At 41.1% G+C, this 17,873-nt stretch overlaps 1 protein-coding gene across 1 annotated transcript; it reads left to right on the top strand.

Annotated features, from left to right (window-relative positions):
* The first annotated feature begins 1,145 nt into the window (after nt 1–1,145).
* On the top strand, nt 1,146–13,696 carry LOC118426075 (probable RNA-binding protein 19). The gene is made up of 20 exons (XM_035835334.1): nt 1,146–1,338; nt 1,998–2,180; nt 2,751–2,876; nt 3,095–3,136; nt 3,426–3,606; nt 4,198–4,259; nt 4,708–4,836; nt 5,200–5,268; nt 5,578–5,656; nt 6,093–6,164; nt 6,728–6,816; nt 7,057–7,095; nt 7,529–7,604; nt 9,156–9,405; nt 9,866–9,962; nt 10,294–10,437; nt 10,779–10,946; nt 11,422–12,066; nt 12,379–12,502; nt 13,059–13,696. The coding sequence occupies exons 1-20, from the start codon at nt 1,303–1,305 to the stop codon at nt 13,127–13,129; spliced, it is 2,682 nt and encodes an 893-aa protein (XP_035691227.1). The 5' UTR covers nt 1,146–1,302; the 3' UTR covers nt 13,130–13,696.
* Nucleotides 13,697–17,873: the final 4,177 nt, after the last annotated feature.

Here is a 17,873-nt window from a genome sequence, read left to right as displayed (position 1 = left end):
GCCTTAGCATCAAACACTACAAGGAACAAGAGTTCGGATACCTCATATCTCGATGCAGTATTCTGATTACATCTTCATAATATACGCTTGGCTATGTACACCCTCATCTAACTTACCTAGGCCACAATGTTGACATTCCAGCCATTTACTACTTAGAAGTATTATGGCACTTTTGTATCAATTATGTACATTATGGACTTATATTTATAATTGGTATCTGCTTATCTCCCACCTGTTCAAACTATATGTTACAAGTATTTAAGTCCTATAATGGACATCACTGTAAATATAGAATTCCCTCATTAAATATGCAAATCAAGTCCTAATTTTCATAAATCGCACTTCATTACCGTCGTTGTACGAACATGTGCGAACATGTATATAGGGCTCCCTTGGAAATCAGTTACTACGTAAACTGAAGGGACTACCCTAAAGATCAATAGATAAATAAATATATAAATTATGTATATCTCTTATTGATTATGATGATGATGTATATCTCTGCCTAAGTTAACTGCATCGACTAAATACAATGGAAATCCTTCATTCCTTTGTTTCGTTATTCTCCTCGGGCAATTTTGTCAAACACGCAGTTCCAGAGCAAGCTGCCTAAACATACACCACTTCTTCTTCACATTCACATTCACAATCTGCCACCAACAAAAATCAAGACCATAGCAAGTCAAAGGTCAAAGGATACAAAAAACGAAAGTCCTGCAGCAGTACCAAAATCGACATTGACCTTCATCTTCCCAACCTCTACCCACATACCAAATATCATCGTAATCCATCTAGAGGTTCTTCAGTTTTATAATAGTATGCTGACTACAAAAATACAGAAGCATCCACCCACCCAAAACAGTATCTCCGATGGCATGATGTAGGCCCTTCTACAAGGGTTTTGTAACCGGGTCCCCTTGACTCACATACTTCCCTCTTCCCTCTGTCAGACTGGTCTAAAATTCCAGCTGTTCCATATATTGACAAAACCGCCTGTTCAATCAAGGAGCTCCTTGGTTGAATCAGTTCAATCAAGGAGCTCCTTGGTTGAATCAAGGACATTCTATCTGATAGAACGTCCTTGGTTGAATGAATCTTCATTGAATTTCCCGCGTAATGAACCTTACAATACCCACTATGCCTTGCAAGGGTTCAAAGTTCAAAGTTTAAATCCCTCGTTTTCCTACTCTTTGGTACCATGCATGCGGCGAAACTAGGAACGTAACTTACACCACTCGTGTAGCGAGACCTCTGAAGTATTAAGTGGCCAACAGAGACATCTAGAGGGAAGGTGAAACAGCCATGTCTCGCCTGATCGTTAAAAACCTGCCGCCAAGCGTAAGTATATGTTAGGGAGATGCACGTTCACACTTGTACGTTGCGAGATAGGGGAGGGGGGCAGCGCAACATAGCAGATGTGATCACGCATACTCTTCTATTCAGGCAGTTGTTCCTTTAGGTGGAAATAAGATTCGGATGCACAACATGAGATAAAGAAGAATTCTAGAAATTAACCAACACCAGAAATTATATCTGTTGAAATGTATACTTTAGACGTGTTAACTTGGCAAGCATGTAGCTGTATAATATCGTTACAGCAAATGCATGGATATGCCAATCTCTGAAAAGTATGATTTACATGTGTTTATTGTGGAGAGTCCCATCTCATGCACGAACCTATGAACCTACTTCATCTTCTGAGAAAGAGTAGGGGCATACCCTGGTGTGCGGTGGTGCAAATCCTTGGCCTTCTGTCTGGAGTTGGTGATCAACTCCAAATCACCCTAATGTCACCTGTCTTGTACCAGCGATACAATGATTAACAGCATTCAGCCGGACTGGAGACATTACGGATCTAGCACTCAGCTAAACAAGGGTATGTCTCCTTGTAAGGTGCGGTATTACTATTAGCCGATGCAAGGGGCCAGTTCCTGGCCTATGCACGTACATACTTGTAGCAGTACTAGTACATACATACATCGTGTATTTTTATTTAGATCACAGAACACAAGTTCCAGTCTATGTTTGAGGCCATGGGGACGGTGACTGACTGTAAGCTGAAGTACTCCAAGAACGGCCAGTTTCGCCACTTCGGGTTCGTCGGCTTCCGGAGCCACCAGGAGGCGGAGAAGGCCGTACAACAGTTCCACAACAGTTTCCTCAACACTGTCAGGATACAGGTCTGGTGTAGTCCATCAAATAGGCGCTTTCATGTAGAGATCAGAATACAGGCGACAGGAATTCTAGGTACTGTAAATGTAGAAACTTTCGTGGTGGTTTAATCTGTGCAGTTTTTGCACTGGCCGCTTCACCGCAAACATTTTTCCATGGCAGTAAGAGACTACAGTGCATGATGCTACCATGAACTTAAAACCACCGCGAAAAGCCCTTGTTCCTGCTACCGTGAAATTAAATCCCCGCAAACTCAAATGCATTTACAGCAATATGTCAAAGGTAAAGGTAAAGGCCTCAAAAAAGAAAACAAACCCCGCCTGGATGTTGTCATGCAAATCAAAACAATGTTCGAGACAACAAAATCGTTTTCTTTTTCGAGGCCTTTACCTTTGACTTTGATATTACCTAGAATTCCTGTTGGAACACATGCGTTCTGATCTCTGTGAGAGGGATTATTGCTGTTATAACTTGCATTAAAAAAAAACAAGAAGTTGCTGATTTGTAAATGTTCTTTCTCAGATATACAGTGGAAGATGAAAGTAACACTCTGGTAATTTAGAGTGTTTATTTTTCAGGTTGAGTTTTGTAAGGATCTTTCAGGGAAGGACACCCCCACACCATGGAAACAGAAGAGAGCAAAAGTCAAAGAACTGTTACAGACAAAACAAAAAGAGAAGGGGAAGGCAGAGAAACCAGAGAAGGTACTAGTAATCCTTGGCAGTCAATGGTATTCATCTTACGACATTATCTATTTATCTGATATGTCAGACTCTACATTTGGTAGAAATAGTAAACGTTGATGTGTAAGAAAGCAAACTATATTAATATATACTTGTAAGGCTACGCAAGGCATATTATAAGGCACATTGTTGTATAGATGTATTAGTATTTACAAAGGCTATGTAATTTTGCTTTCCAGAAAAACAAACAGTCTTCTGATTCTAGTCTTCTTCTTGGAGAGGTAACATTTTATCTTCTTTTGTTGTTGACTGTTTTGTTCAACCCTAGCATACCAATGTTTTGTTCAACCTTTAGCATGACCTCAATAAAAAGCGATTTGAGCTTCTCATGAAAAAGTAAAGGTTCAAACAAACCTCTTCGACAATGAAGGTGTATGTGGACTACAAAAATGCCAGGCTGTGGTTGATCGATGAAAAATGGTTATTGTGTGCATATCTACATGTTACCAAGAAAGTTGTAGAAAGCTGAGTCCAAATTCAATCTGCTCGCTGTTTTTGTTCTTCACACAGCTTCAGGATGACCCAGAGTTTCAGGAATTTCTGCAAGCCCATCAGAGCAAGGCCACTAGACCCACGTGGACAGATACTGCCGGTACAGGGAAAACCCAGGATGGGTCGGAGAAACACAGGAAAACCCAGGCTGATAAACTGCTGTTCAATGAAGAGGAAGATGATGACATAGAATCAGAAGGTACTTTTTAAGAAATAGACAATACTTAACAATAACAATATGTTGGCATCCATCTGTCTCGGAAGGCAATGGTAGGCAGGCAGGGTGGGTTAGGTCACCTGTCGGCCTAGCCTGCATGTGACTTTTTAAGGTGAAGGAAGGGCGTGCACCGTTCCTTCTCCACCCTCTTGTCTACTGGCGCACAGGAACAACTGTATGCCATGTGTAAGACGCCTGAGCCCAACGCGCTGCTGATTGCGCCATGCGATCTCAACTTAACAATGTACACAAAGAAATGTATTCAAATGTTATAGAGATGTTCCTGTAGCTCAACTGGTACCTGCCTCACAGTTGAGCTCCTGGTTCAAATTATTTGGTAACTGAGTGGCACTGGTTCAATCCTGGGAAGGGCATCTCTTTTGGGGCAGCATCCGTCTTTCGGAAGGGACCTTAGATAAGGGTCCCATGTTGGGGAAAGGGCTAGCAACCCTTTACTGAAACAGCAAGGAAACTTAATTTTGACCTGTTTGCTACGTGGCACTACAACTTGCAAAAAATAGCAAGATTATATTTTGAGAGGGATTTTTACACATTGTTTCCAATTTCTTTCAGAAAAAACAGAAGAAACTGCTGATGAAAAGACAGCTCACCAAGAACAAGTTTCAGATATGGACGTATGTGGAAGATACATTTATTTGTTACATGATCTTAGCTATCAACATTTACTAGTGTCAATGACTTAAATGAAACTATGCAAGCATAAAGCAGAATTTCATTTGCATATTAGGATGTTCAATGGCGGGTACAATTGTGTAGTGGGTAGAGTGTTTGCCTTGCACTTGGTAGGCCGTGAGTTTGATCCCTGGCAGAGTCAAAGACATAAAAATGGTACATACTGTTTTCTCTTACACTCAACATTCAGGAAAGAGTATGGAAGTTGAACACACACCACTATCTGAGCACCAGCCCCCTGCTGTAGTGATTGCACAAAGTTGTGTGGCCCAGGGCTACTGAAATGGAGATGGGATCCGCTCAATGCACTGTCTGGTGCTGGAAGGACTTAAACTAACTAACTGTTGAGACAAACATGATTGTGTATTTCATACCTATTTTCATTTCCAGTACTTGAAGTCCAAAGTGGTCCAGACAAGTGTTTCATCTGACAGTGAATCAGAAGAGGATGGAGAGGAGGAGGAAAAAGGTGAAGGAGAATGTAAGGATGGAGGCACTGAAAAGAAGACAGCATCACAGGTTTGTTAGAACTTAGACATTGTCTTACTTTTGTTTCTCTTGGACTACCAACAACCACTTCAGCGATGTACGTCAGCGCCCATTAGGACAGCTTCTAAAGCTGAAGATTAGAGCCAGACTGCATAGATGAAAAAAACAACAACTAGAAATTGTCTTCACCTCATTTCAAAGTTTGTGGTTAAAAATCTCATCAATGGTCTTGTTCAGTGTCACTGACAGAAAGTATTGTATACCATTCAAAACACCTGACTGTTGTAGCATTGCAGCTTATTTGCAGGCCATAATCTATAGCATAGCAAATATACTGTCGTGCATCAGTAGTACAGCATTCTGAACACCTTTTTAACAATGTGTATTGTTCAGGAGAAGGCAGATCATACTGACTCCAACTACACACTGAGGATGAAAGGTGTTCCCTACAAGGCCAAAGAGGTACAGTGTACATAATTTCATTTCAGTTTAAGAAGTCATAGATACAATGTACATGTACATGTATATGATTTTGGTTTGGTATACTCCAAGGGGAAGTAAAGCATTACAGAAAATAGACTATTAGACCAACATAAAGTGAACCTGGTAAAAAGGGTGGGAATTTATATATCTCAATTGATACATGGACATTAACCATGATTGTATTGTATTGTATTATACAGGAATTTACTTGATATACAATTATCATATTATGATTGTACCCCTTTTGCTGTAAATTGGTTGATATCAGCAAAATTTCTTACTTCACAGAAAGACATCAAGGAGTTTTTCTACCCTCTGAATATCCAAGCTTTAAAAATCCACCGTACAAGAAAAGGGAAAGGAACAGGTGAGAGGAATGGATTTTTTTTCAGCTTACTTTTAAATATTGTGTAATTTAACCTTACTTTGTATACAGTCTTCACACAGTTGAATGTTAAGAATAGATGTTTGCCTGGATCAAACAGTTTTGACAATACTAAAAACTGATATTAGACAGATTCACTTCTTTCTAGTTGTACTGGTAATATGAAGGGATTCATAATCAAAAATTTTGAAAGATTTCGTGGCCTGAGGAACATGAGCCATACACCTCTGATCACAGCTTACTCTTGTTTTTTTTACCACTAATCTACCAGTATTCAATATCAATATTAGAAATCATAGTTGGAATTTCTGTATTGTATATTTATATATTAACATTGTATAATTGTGTATGTACTATATTATTCAAATCTTTCAGTGTTTTGATTTGGAACTACATGTGCTTGTAAAATGTTTTTCAGGAGTTGTTGATGTTGGATTCTCAAGTGAAAAGGACCTACTGGAAGCCCTGAAAAGAGACAAAGACTACATGGGTGAGTTTCAGGGCCTCAGACATAAGAAATGATTTGACTGACAGTGACTAAACTAGAAATAGGGCTAGTTTCAACTAATTCAATATAATTTTGAAACCATGACGTCTTGCAACTGCATTACTTTTTTTTTTACTCACCTTGGAAGTGTGGTGTGAAGACTAGCCTACTGCTGCCTACCCCTGTGTCAGTGTCAGGGACCCCAGCAGCAGTGTTATCAAATTATAATCATGGATACCACTATATCTCTTACCATAGTGACTAAAGAAGACAGTTGACTACATGTATGATTTGACAAGCTTGTTTACGCTCTAATTGTAATGTTCCAAACAGGAACCCAACCCTAGTTGGGATCCACAATTTATTGTTATTGAGATTTTCAGACTCTCGGGTAGCCCGATTCAGTTTTGACAAACTGATTTTCATCGGGGCCCAGGTACACAGACAAGGTAATAAAAACATATTGCAAAGGAAATGAATAAGCGTACACAAAGTACAGATAAAACATGCAGACAAATTAATTATTTAGAATTTAAGTAATGTTTTTTGTTGTGCTATGTGTGCAGGCACCAGGTTCATTGAGCTCACACGAGAGGAGAGGAGAATAGGGGAACAAGAAAGCTCTGAGAGAGAACAGAGGCCCTGGGAGAAAAAGGTGAAGTCAAGTTTATACTGTAAATTTAGAGTCTTGCATTTACATTGAATGTTCGTGTACACTAAAAACTTGTAAATCTGAACTTTATATATAGTATACCTGAGTACCATCCTATGTAGTGTCCGCTGGCTCAATCCTTTCACTTGCTAACCGTGGTTAGAAACTTGGCAGTTTTTTCTCACAAATAGTTTAGTCTTTACTCAGAAATATTCATACAAACTATTTCCATTTTGATTTCAGAGTCAGGAGGCAGGAGATGAAGATGAGTCAATAGCTGAGGTAAGGAAAGACTGTTGTATGATTCAGATCTGTATTCTACATCAAGTGTTCTAGGCAGCCTGAATTTTTTTCCATCCCCTGGATTTTGAATGCAAATCCTGTCAAAGGGGCGACAATTTTTTTTTTGGGGGGGGGGGATGTTTCCCTGGAAAATTTTAAAATGTAGACCCTCTGAAATGCTACTTACTTTATTTTGAGGGGCAAATTTTTCTGGTAGACTCAGTTTGGTTCTATTAGAATCTATACGTGTCAATTTTCGTCTGTCACAGGACGGAATGGGCAAATTTTCGCCTGGCCCCAGCATCAAAATTCCATCGAAGGACGGAATGATGGACGCTGGCCGGAACCCTGTTCTACATCATCATTGTATGAAAATCGATAACATGTCATGTAGAAGTGCCATCAGGATAACTCTCCGTCTTCTGTTCTCCAGTCTGGACGCCTGTTCATCAGGAACCTCCCCTACCTGTGTAAGGAGGAGGACCTGGAGGGACTGTTCACTAAATACGGTGGGTGGTTATCCTCGGGACATAATTGTCTCCTACTAACTATACTACTAGGAATTTTACAACATTGTCTCATATCTTAATGTCAATGAAATGAGTCCTGTAATAGAAGTGCATGATGTTTTGAGTTTTCTTTTTTTTTTATTAGATTCTACTAACCTGGGAATGTATAAGTTTAATTTCACAGTGAACACTTCTAAATTTTACAGTAACAACGGACTGGCTCATGCAAAAGGTTGTTTTAATTTGGGGTGGAGATTTTACAGTTACTGTAACAACACTCAAGTCTTACATTTAAGTCTAAGTTTAACTTGCTGATTAAAATGAATGCCAATGTTGTCTGATCTCCAGATCCCCTGACGGAGTGTCTCATGCAAAAGGATGCAATTCAATCTCATGATCATAGTCTACAACTGCATGAAAACAGAGATTTACTTCTGGATGTTTCAAGTGACATTAATCAGAATTCTTCAGCATCACAGTGCCATTCTAGGGATGTTGAAGAAGAGTGATAGATGTCACTCGAAACTCGTGTAACACTTAAGTCTTACTTTAAATTTAAAATCTTACTTTGGCCTAAGGAGCCTTGTGTTTCAACCCCAGCTGTGTTCCTCTCCCATTTACGCTACTGGAATGAATGCTGATGTTACCAAAATGAATGTTGATGTTATCTGATATCAAGGTCCCCTGTGTCACATTCCCATCATCATCATCATCATCGGTCGACGTGATCACACATGTTCGCACATGTTTACACACGACGGGGTGATACCGCCCCTTACGGGGTGACATACCCTTTCGCTGGCTAATTACAAGACGGGGATGCGCCAGGTCTCCCGTCCGGGTGAATGATGTAAATCACCGTGTGGCTGATATGGTATAGAGGTTCGCCAGGCCTACAACCGGGTGATTTGAAGTGAATCACCAACTCCAGACAGAAGGGTTTGCTCCAACCACACCGCACCATCGCACGTGTAGGGGTTCTTTAACGTGCATGGGGTGTGACTCTCCCCATACACGGGACCTCCATTTAACGTCCTATCCGAGGGACGACTCATTTTTCACTTGAGTAAAGTGAGGAAAGTCGTGTAAAGTGCCTTTCCCAAGGGCACAAGACCGGCAACACGGCAGGCGGATTCGAACCGGCGACCTCTCGGTCACGGGCCGAATACACTACCACTGTGCTACGCGGCCCCACATTCCCATAGACACCTTGACTAGGAGAGCCATGGGGATCGTCTTTGTGACCTTTCCTCTTGGCTAAGAAGCCTTCGTTGTGTTCGAATCCCAGCTGTGTCACTCACCCATTTACACTTAATGCGGATGTACTGAAATGAATGTTGATGTTATCTGATATCCAGGTCCCCTGACGGACTGTCATGATTGCAAAAGGATGCAATTCAATCGCAGAGTCTACAACCGCATGAAAATGGAGATTTACTTCTAGAGACACTGAAAAAGAGTGATGGGTGTCACTCAAAACTAGTTTAACACTTAAGTCTTACTTTGAATTTAAATCCTTACTTAAAGTTGCTGATGTCATCTGATCTCCAGGTCCCCTGACGGAGTGCCACATCCCCATCGACACCTTCACCAGACGAGCCATGGGCATCGCCTTCGTGACCTTCATGATTCCGGAACACGCCGTGACGGCCTTCTCACGGCTGGACGGGACGGTGTTCATGGGTCGTCTTCTGCACATCCTGCCCGGGAGGGGGCGGAACCAGGAGGAAGGGGCGCGCGGTGGGAAGGAGGGAGACTTCAAGAAGAAGAAAGAAGCCGAACAGAAAGCTAAGGCAGGAAGGTGAGTGTTTTTGATTCCTTATCATGGTTGTTCATGGGTCGTCTGCTGCACATCCTGCCCGGGAGGGGGAGGAACCAGGAGGAAGGGGCACGCGGTGGAAAGGACTTCAAGAAGAAAAAGGAAGCCGATCAGAAAGCTAAGGCAGGAAGGTAAGAGTTTAGATAAATGCAGTACCCTCAAGGTTCAAAGTTTGGAGATTGAACCTTGAACCTATAAAGGTTAACTGCGGACAAAGCAAGGCACTTGTAGACAAGGATTGACGACAGCACGTCTGTGCTCTGGATTGCATATTTCTCCAAGCACACCTTGTCACCTCAGAGTCTAATGAGTCTTCTTGATATGCGTGTTGAATTTGCTTACTACAAGTTTCCCTCTAGTGCATGAAAAGCATTGACCTGACTACTAGTAACCAATCATGCCACATGCATATGGAAGTGACTTTGATTTTGGTTCCCCTCAGCTCCCACAACTGGAACAGCCTGTTCCTAGGAGAGAATGCAGTCGCAGACGTCATGGCGGAAAAATATGGCACCACCAAGAGTCATGTCTTAGATGCTGTAAGTCTTTTCTTTGACTTGAAATAAAGCATAAAAGTTAAGTTTCAAAAGTGTACTAACTATGCTTTCATATACTGAAAATTTGCCTTATCTGCTCCATGTTACTAGACAGTATATGTGACGGGTATCTTTACCTTGATGCCTCTTGAAACACTGTCTCTGAGATTTAATATGACCTGCTCTGTTAGCCTTCTAGCAGCACTGGTCTGATTTCAATTATTTTCAGAACAGGGCGTACAATAGACACCCTGACGCCTGCCTGGCTAAAAGCCTGCCTTCCACAAACATGGTAAATCTCAATAAGTAAATAAATAAATTATTCTAATTTCAGGATTCCAGAGAGAGTCTTGCCGTGCGGATGGCTCTGGGTGAGACACAGATAGTGGCAGAAACCCGACAGTTCCTTCTGGACAACGGAGTCAAGCTGGACGCCTTCAGTCAGCCTGCCGCGGCCAGAAGTAAAACTGTGCTACTGGTAGGGATGTGTACCTGAATACCTGTACAGTCAAACCTGTCTATAGCAGCCACTCAAGGGAATGGAGAAATGTGGCCACTATAGACAGGTGGCCACTATAGAGAAAATGACCAATATCAATTGACTACGAGCGATAAATTAAACATGTTTTTAGTACCCACTCATCTTTCCATTTGACCAAGTAACATTGCCTGATTGTCTCAAAATTTAACTGACCCTGCCAAAGGGAAATCTACAAGGAACCATGGCAGTTGGCACCAATGGTGTACTACAGCAGCATATAAAAATCTTGAGCATTAGTTCTGCATTACAGACTATTTTTGTGCCCGAAATTTCTTTAGGTGAAGAACTTGCCTGCGGGAACGGAGGCCACACAACTGCAGGAGGTGTTCAGCAAGTTTGGACAGCTGGGGCGAGTGGTTCTGCCCCCGGTCGGGGTGACTGCTGTGGTGGAGTTTCTGGAGCCATCAGAGGCAAGGACTGCCTTCTACAAGCTGGCTTACACCAAGGTGAGCACCATGCACTGACATTGGAATGCTTAATATTTGTATAGTAAAATTCTTTTAAACATAACCAGGGTAGTACTCGCATCCAACATTTTGATGTCTGTCAGACACCATCATCAGGGTTAGAATGACTGGATCTGTTTCTCACTTTTACTTATAGATGATGTTAAAGGTGGTGCTGTAGCAGCAAGAATGCCATCTTATACGTGACTCAGTTTGGATCCCCTCAAACAACCAAATCATATATATTTCCCTAAAGACTTTCTGTTGTGAGCTCATGTTGACTCACAGTTCCAGCATGTCCTCCTTACCTGGAGATTCATTGATAAAGAAACAAACAAACAAACAATCATATATTTATATTTTCCTTTTCTGTTGTTACTCCCAGTTCAAGCATGTTCCCCTGTACCTGGAGATTCATCCATAAACAAACAAACAAACAAATCATATATCCATCTTTTCCCTTTCTGACTCCCAGTTCCAGCATGTTCCCCTGTACCTGGAGTGGGCTCCCACAGAAGTGTTCTCCACCCCTATGGACGTGGCCGCCCAGAAACAGCAACAAGATAGCGGTGAACACGAGTCAGGAGAGGAGGAAGATTCTGACTCTGATGATGACCAAGGTCAGGAGGAGCGCGGAAAGTGCACCCTGTTTCTGAAGAACCTGAACTTCGACACCACGGAAGCGACCTTGAAGCAGAGGTTCTCCTCCTGTGGGACAATCAGAAGCGTCACCATCGCCACGAAGAAGGACATGAAGAATCCTGGGAAGCTCCTGTCCATGGGCTACGGATTTGTGGAATTTCAGAAGAGAGAATCCGCACAGAAGGCCTTGAAAGACCTGCAGCACTGTGAAGTGGATGGCCATAGTCTAGAGCTGAAGGTTTCAAACAGGGCTGTGCAGAAAGACGACAGTTCACAGAGAAAAAAAGTCTCCAGGAAGAAGCAGAGATCATCCAAGATCCTGGTGAGAAACATCCCATTCCAAGCCAATAAGCGGGAGGTGCAGAACCTGTTCAGTACCTTTGGTGAGATCAAGTTTGTGCGGCTGCCTCAGAAGTTCGGCAGCACCCAGCACAGAGGGTTCGGCTTTGTGGAGTTCCTCTCAAAACAGGATGCCAAGGTACGTGAATAATTTCATGTCATTGGGAAACCACTCGATAACAAGGTTCTTTACTTAGAACCACAGGGTTTAACAAGTTTTCTAAAATTCACTTGTCCTATCAGGCAAGTACATAAAAAGTTTACTTGTCTGAAGTAACATTTCACTTCTTTGTATTTTCACTTCCAGTAATGAAATTCTTTTACTATTGGCACTTTTTTTATGTGTTGAACAATGCCTGATGCCATGACTGTAAAGAGTAACTGTACATGTATATCAAAATCTAACTCATTTAAAAACCTTAAATGCTCATATATTGTACTATTTCCCCAGAGAGCCTTTAATGCCCTGGTACACAGCACGCATCTGTACGGGCGTCGCCTGGTGCTCGAGTGGGCCGACACCCAGGAAACCGTGGACGAACTGCGCAAGAAAACTGCAGAGCACTACCATAACGGTAAGCAGGCCATGTTAACAGTGCAGTTGTAACATTCATTTCAACTATATCGATGGGTACTTGTCCAACAGATTGGAACAGATCTGCACTGTATTTCTTTAGAAAGAATGTGTGTGATATATATATTATCATCCTCTTGACAACATTTTCTGGACCTTGTTTCTCTATTGGTTTGGTCTGTATCATAAAACTGCTTACCAAATAGACGGCCCATATATTGCAATGTCAAGGTCAAATTACAGTAAGATACGTACTTGGCAATGCTCTTCTCACATGAAAAAGAACTACAATGTAAAATTAGTCTGAAGGCATTTATATCATTTATCAATACCCTTTTTTCTTCTATCGTCTATCAATATCTAATATTTGAAGGCTAATCTTCAAAATGATGACTGATTGCTGCCATCCTTACTAGCTTGTTAGAGACTATGTAGCATCTTTGCTGCAGTTCCGATGGTGACTAATAGGGGGAGTAGTGTGGTTAAGTGACTACTAGGATGTACGAGCCACGTGTGTCTATTTGCCAGGCTAACCCATGACTATGTCTGTCCCACAGAACCAGCTAAGAAAAAGGGGAAATCATCAGTGTCAGAGGGAGAGCTCGTCACCAGGACACAGGAGAGATGAAGGACAATATTATGTATAATTATAGGATAGTTCTTTATTTAATACCTTAAAATATTGTTATTGATACTTGTCCTGTCCTTGTTAAATCCCACTTGTATTGTCTCCACTTTTGTCAGCAGGGATAGCCCTTTGTAATAGTCACAGGCTAGTTGGGCAGTCCTGGCTGTGCATGCTGAACAGTTAAACCAATAAATAAACAATAGGCTTTATGAAAAGCTTCTAGACAGGGAGGGGTTTCGACATGTACATACAGAAGTAATAATAATAATAATGATAATAATATCTGGTGTATTTGCAGCTAATGGGTACCCAATATTTGGGTAATTTACATGGTTGAGGCGACTCCTTGAGCACGGGACCCCTGCTTTAGATGGACCCCCGCTTTAGATCCCTTCCGAAATAGGATTTTGTGGACCTCTTGTAATGGAAAAGAATAGAAGGATATGTCAACCCTTACACGATTATACTCTGAACATAGTCAATGATAGACGATTACTTGGGTTTGTGCCAAATATACACCCTTCTCCTATTACTGAGCATCACTTTACATTAAAAAAAAGAACATTTTCAGGTTGTTGTTGACTTTGCAGCGAAAATTGTAATCAGTTCAGAATCTAGCACATTTAGCTTCTTTGGTTATCTAGAGTGCAAGGAAACACATAAGGCATATATATACGCATACACACTGACATACATACACACACACAACCATTATACAAATAGGCACACGCATACATAGGCGTACACAAAAAGCTCACACACAGGCAAACATATGCACACGTCCACATCAATATAAACTCAGCACAAAAAGTTTGGAATATAAACTTCGGTTGATCATATCTCTGTTGTTTCTGCATCAATTTAAATACATTATATATCTATAGAAAGCTTGAATGATTTTCTTTCCAATGGTATCAAACTCATTATCATTGTTAACTCATGGAACAAGCACCAGGCCTGTTTGCGTGAGTGGGTCACGAAAAAAAAGTGCCCAAATTCCCCCGTTTCTGTTCAACACTGTATCGTCCCGTTGTTATGGCTGCGGGTGACAATAATTCGATCCATCCGTTTTTCATCCGACGTTTGGTATACAGAACATCCAAGTTTATTCTTAGTATATCTGAGTAGAATATCTTATGATTGTAAATTCATAGAACAAGCACCAGGCCTGCTTACGTACAGGGGGTCACAAAGATAAAGTGCCAAAATTACCCTACTAAAGTCAAACACTCCATTCAGCTCATTTTCTTCCATCGGTATTGACTTGTGAATGAGGGATACGTGAATAAACAGGACATGTCAATCAAAACTACTGTTACTCTTTAGTCAAGAAAACAATTTGAACCAAGAGGTGAACAATCGAGTGGCAGCCATAAGCCGTAAGAAGGCTCATATTCCATCCTAAGACTGTACTTCAGCATCCAATGGTCCTTGCTCTGTGTGGACTGGTGTTGTAATCTTGCAGAATGGCATTTGGTCCAACATTGAAGAGGTCGGATATTGCGACTGGATGGAGGATGGTGTCCCTATATTTCACCACATTGAAGTTGCCTGGAATGATGACGAATGATTTTTTTTTTCTATGGCGGTTATACCGCCCCGAACCATGACGCTGCCTGCACCACCAAATACTGAAAGTTACTCTTCAACATGTACTCGTGTCAGCGTGCGGTTCTCCTTGCTACCTCCGCTTTGATTCTCCCATCCAACTACCGAAAGGCTAGATATACTCTATTCAAGTATGCTAAAACCTTGTACGTTCCGTATACCAAATGTAACGTGAAAAGAGGATTGATTGAATCACTGACACACTCGCCAATATCAACAGGACAATGCAGTGTTGAACAGAAGCAGGGAAATTTGGGCACTTTTTTTTCGTGACCCACTCACGTAAACAGGCCTAGAGCTCGTTTCATGTGTTTACAATCATAATAACTTTGATACCATATGAAAGAAAATTGCACAAGCTTTCTATTGATATATAATACATTGAAATTTATGCAGAAATAACGGAAATATGATATACCAAAGTTGATATTCCAAACTTTTTGTGCTGAGTTTATATACACACACAGACACGAATACACATGCACAAGAGCGCTTGCACGTGCACACACACACACAGAACGAACACATAACATAGGTGGAAAAAGCTACCTATACGACTCCATAATGAAAGAAATGTTGCGGACAAACTGACGTTTTTTTTAATCATTTCCGTTTTATTACAAGTACCAGGTAAGAATCGACATGTCGAGACGAGGGTAAGAAAATATGAGTTACTCCAGTACTGGACACTTCTATTTACTGTACCACCAAAAATACTGTGACAAGAAATAGTCTGATATTACTCTATTTGGCACTTTTGTGTCTCTGGTTCATCCTGTTAACAGCTGTCATTTTTTTTAACAATACGAGTCTGTAAAAGCAGTGATGCTTTCCTCTTGAACGACGTACAGTTTTTTTTTTTTTCTTAGGTTTCAACACTCAACATTCCTGCGTCTGCTTCACAAGTAACCACAGACTGAGGCAAAAATACAACATAATATACAGCACTGTATTACTTATCTTCTCTGACAGCAAATATTTATAAAGGTTATTATTTAAGTCTATCTGTAAGTATTTGACAATATACAGAGCTTCAAGATTTGTCCAACACAGTAAGAAGGTGCCTTAAATTTAAGATACAGTTACTGTTCTCTGCAGCAGTCTTTAAATGACCTATCACCTTAAAGACACGTGACATCGACATCATTATTGGTAGAAAAAAGCCACGAAGTTCACCTAAATCCTTAATTTCCACACATAGTGTAACTTACAGTGTACGTCACAAATTCAAACTTGATCAGAGGTAAATGACATTATAAAGAATTTAACTCCTAACCAAATTTAAAAAAAACGGACTCGATGGAATTTTTGGGTGCCCTTTTCAGTCTTCTTTGGCTGGATGACGCAATCGCTGTGGACACGTGATTGTTTGCATATGTGTCTTGCCTCCTCCTCTCTGGGGCCTTGGTGTAAGTTGGAAAGAAAATATGACAGGAAAGGAATATGCCCCCTAACCCCAACCCCCAAAACCTTGCGCCAAGGCCCCCAGATAGGCCGGTGAAGGAGGCTAATATGTGTCGTCGATTATAAAGGACCAAATGTCGGCAGTCCAGAGAGAAGGTTGTTGTGACCTATATCGACTTCCGACAACATTTGACACACTGCTGACGTAACACGAGCAGAAGTCACGTATGCACAACGATCGGGTCAAACAGCTGAAGAAGACTGAATAAGTCTGCCGAAATTCCGGTGAGATTCCAGTGAGCTCGATCAAGAAGGTTGTAATTGCTTAGAATCTCACTCTTCTTTATAGTTTCCGAAATATTTTATTACTTGATTAAAACATTTCCACATCTTTTGCTAGGTTTGCTCACATCATTCGGACGATTCCATTGTACAGACGGCACTGACCTACACGTAGTTCAGCGGAGAGAGTTTGACTGTCACAAAAATGTTTCAGTAGAGGAGTCAGCAAATTCTCTTTCCTATTGCACATACTTTGCCTATTTCCACAAGACCTTTTTTCAAGCATTCATTACCAAGAGCTAACTTAACTCTGATAAAAGCAAAGAGCTTTGGCCAGTTGACCACACGATCCTGACACATCAGAGTATACATATTGCACATGAATATAAGAGAAATTCTTATAAAAGCAGAGCATAAATATCTCTAGCTTACCGACCTCTGATCTCTGGTGAACAATCATCAAAAGAAACAACAACAGAAAACTCACATCACTTAAAGATACAAATATTCTGTCAGTCACACTGCTATAATACCTGTATAACGCAATAAGTTTTACACAGCGTTTCGAGTGCGCGTGTGCAGTCGTGCTGCATTGTGGTCTAGGTCAGAGATCACAATTCTTTGGTGACAAACCCAAATTGCTTTAATTTGCAACCTTCTGTTGCCCTTTGGGTCTGTTTAACACATTTCATAAGTACATGAATCCAAAAACAACGCAAACTGACAAAAAGCGCCTAAACTGAAATACAATGTCACCTTCAAAGTTTGTTCACTCATGGGCTCTGACATCAGCCACAATACCCAGCGATGCCAAAACTGCGATATGCCTTGTATTGTATCAAGCTTACTTCACATCACATCGGACAGTATAGTCTTCTGTAGTCTTCTTCGTATGCAGAAAACTTATTTACAGGTTCAGAGCATTGCGGACCGGCATACAGTATGTAATAACAAGGTTGTACAGGCAACCCGATCTGGTATTGGTATTGGGACTAGACTCTTTGGCCAGACGTGGTTTCTGGCTTTAGATTCGTATTCGTTTGTCTGTCCGTCAATGTCCATCAGCTTGTGTGTCAGTTTTGTGTGAGTTTGTTCATCAAAACTGATTTGGAACGTGTTTGAACGTATTCGACCTGCATGTCCATCCGTCCGTCTATAGTGAGAATACAGCCTGACTCCTTTTGTATGTATATCAGCTCCTCGTTTAATCCAGTTTGACTATCTGTCAAGTGTTTTGAATATTCGTTTGCAGACTAAATATCCGTATGTGTTGCCTATACTCTCTATTTGCTCTGCGACGACACTTCGCCCCCCCCCCCACCAATTCATTATTGTAGTCCGAACGACAGATTCATTGCAATGAGTGTTAATGCAGCATCAGTTATTTCCAAGATATGCACACAGATATCAGTGTTCAGTACACTTCTTAGACCCACGGTACATTCCAAGG

The sequence above is a fragment of the Branchiostoma floridae genome, chromosome 11, assembly GCF_000003815.2.
Source record: "Branchiostoma floridae strain S238N-H82 chromosome 11, Bfl_VNyyK, whole genome shotgun sequence".
NCBI lineage: Eukaryota > Metazoa > Chordata > Leptocardii > Amphioxiformes > Branchiostomatidae > Branchiostoma > Branchiostoma floridae.
The sequence above is the reverse complement of the archived record's forward strand: the minus strand, read 5'-3'. Positions and strand labels throughout refer to the sequence as shown.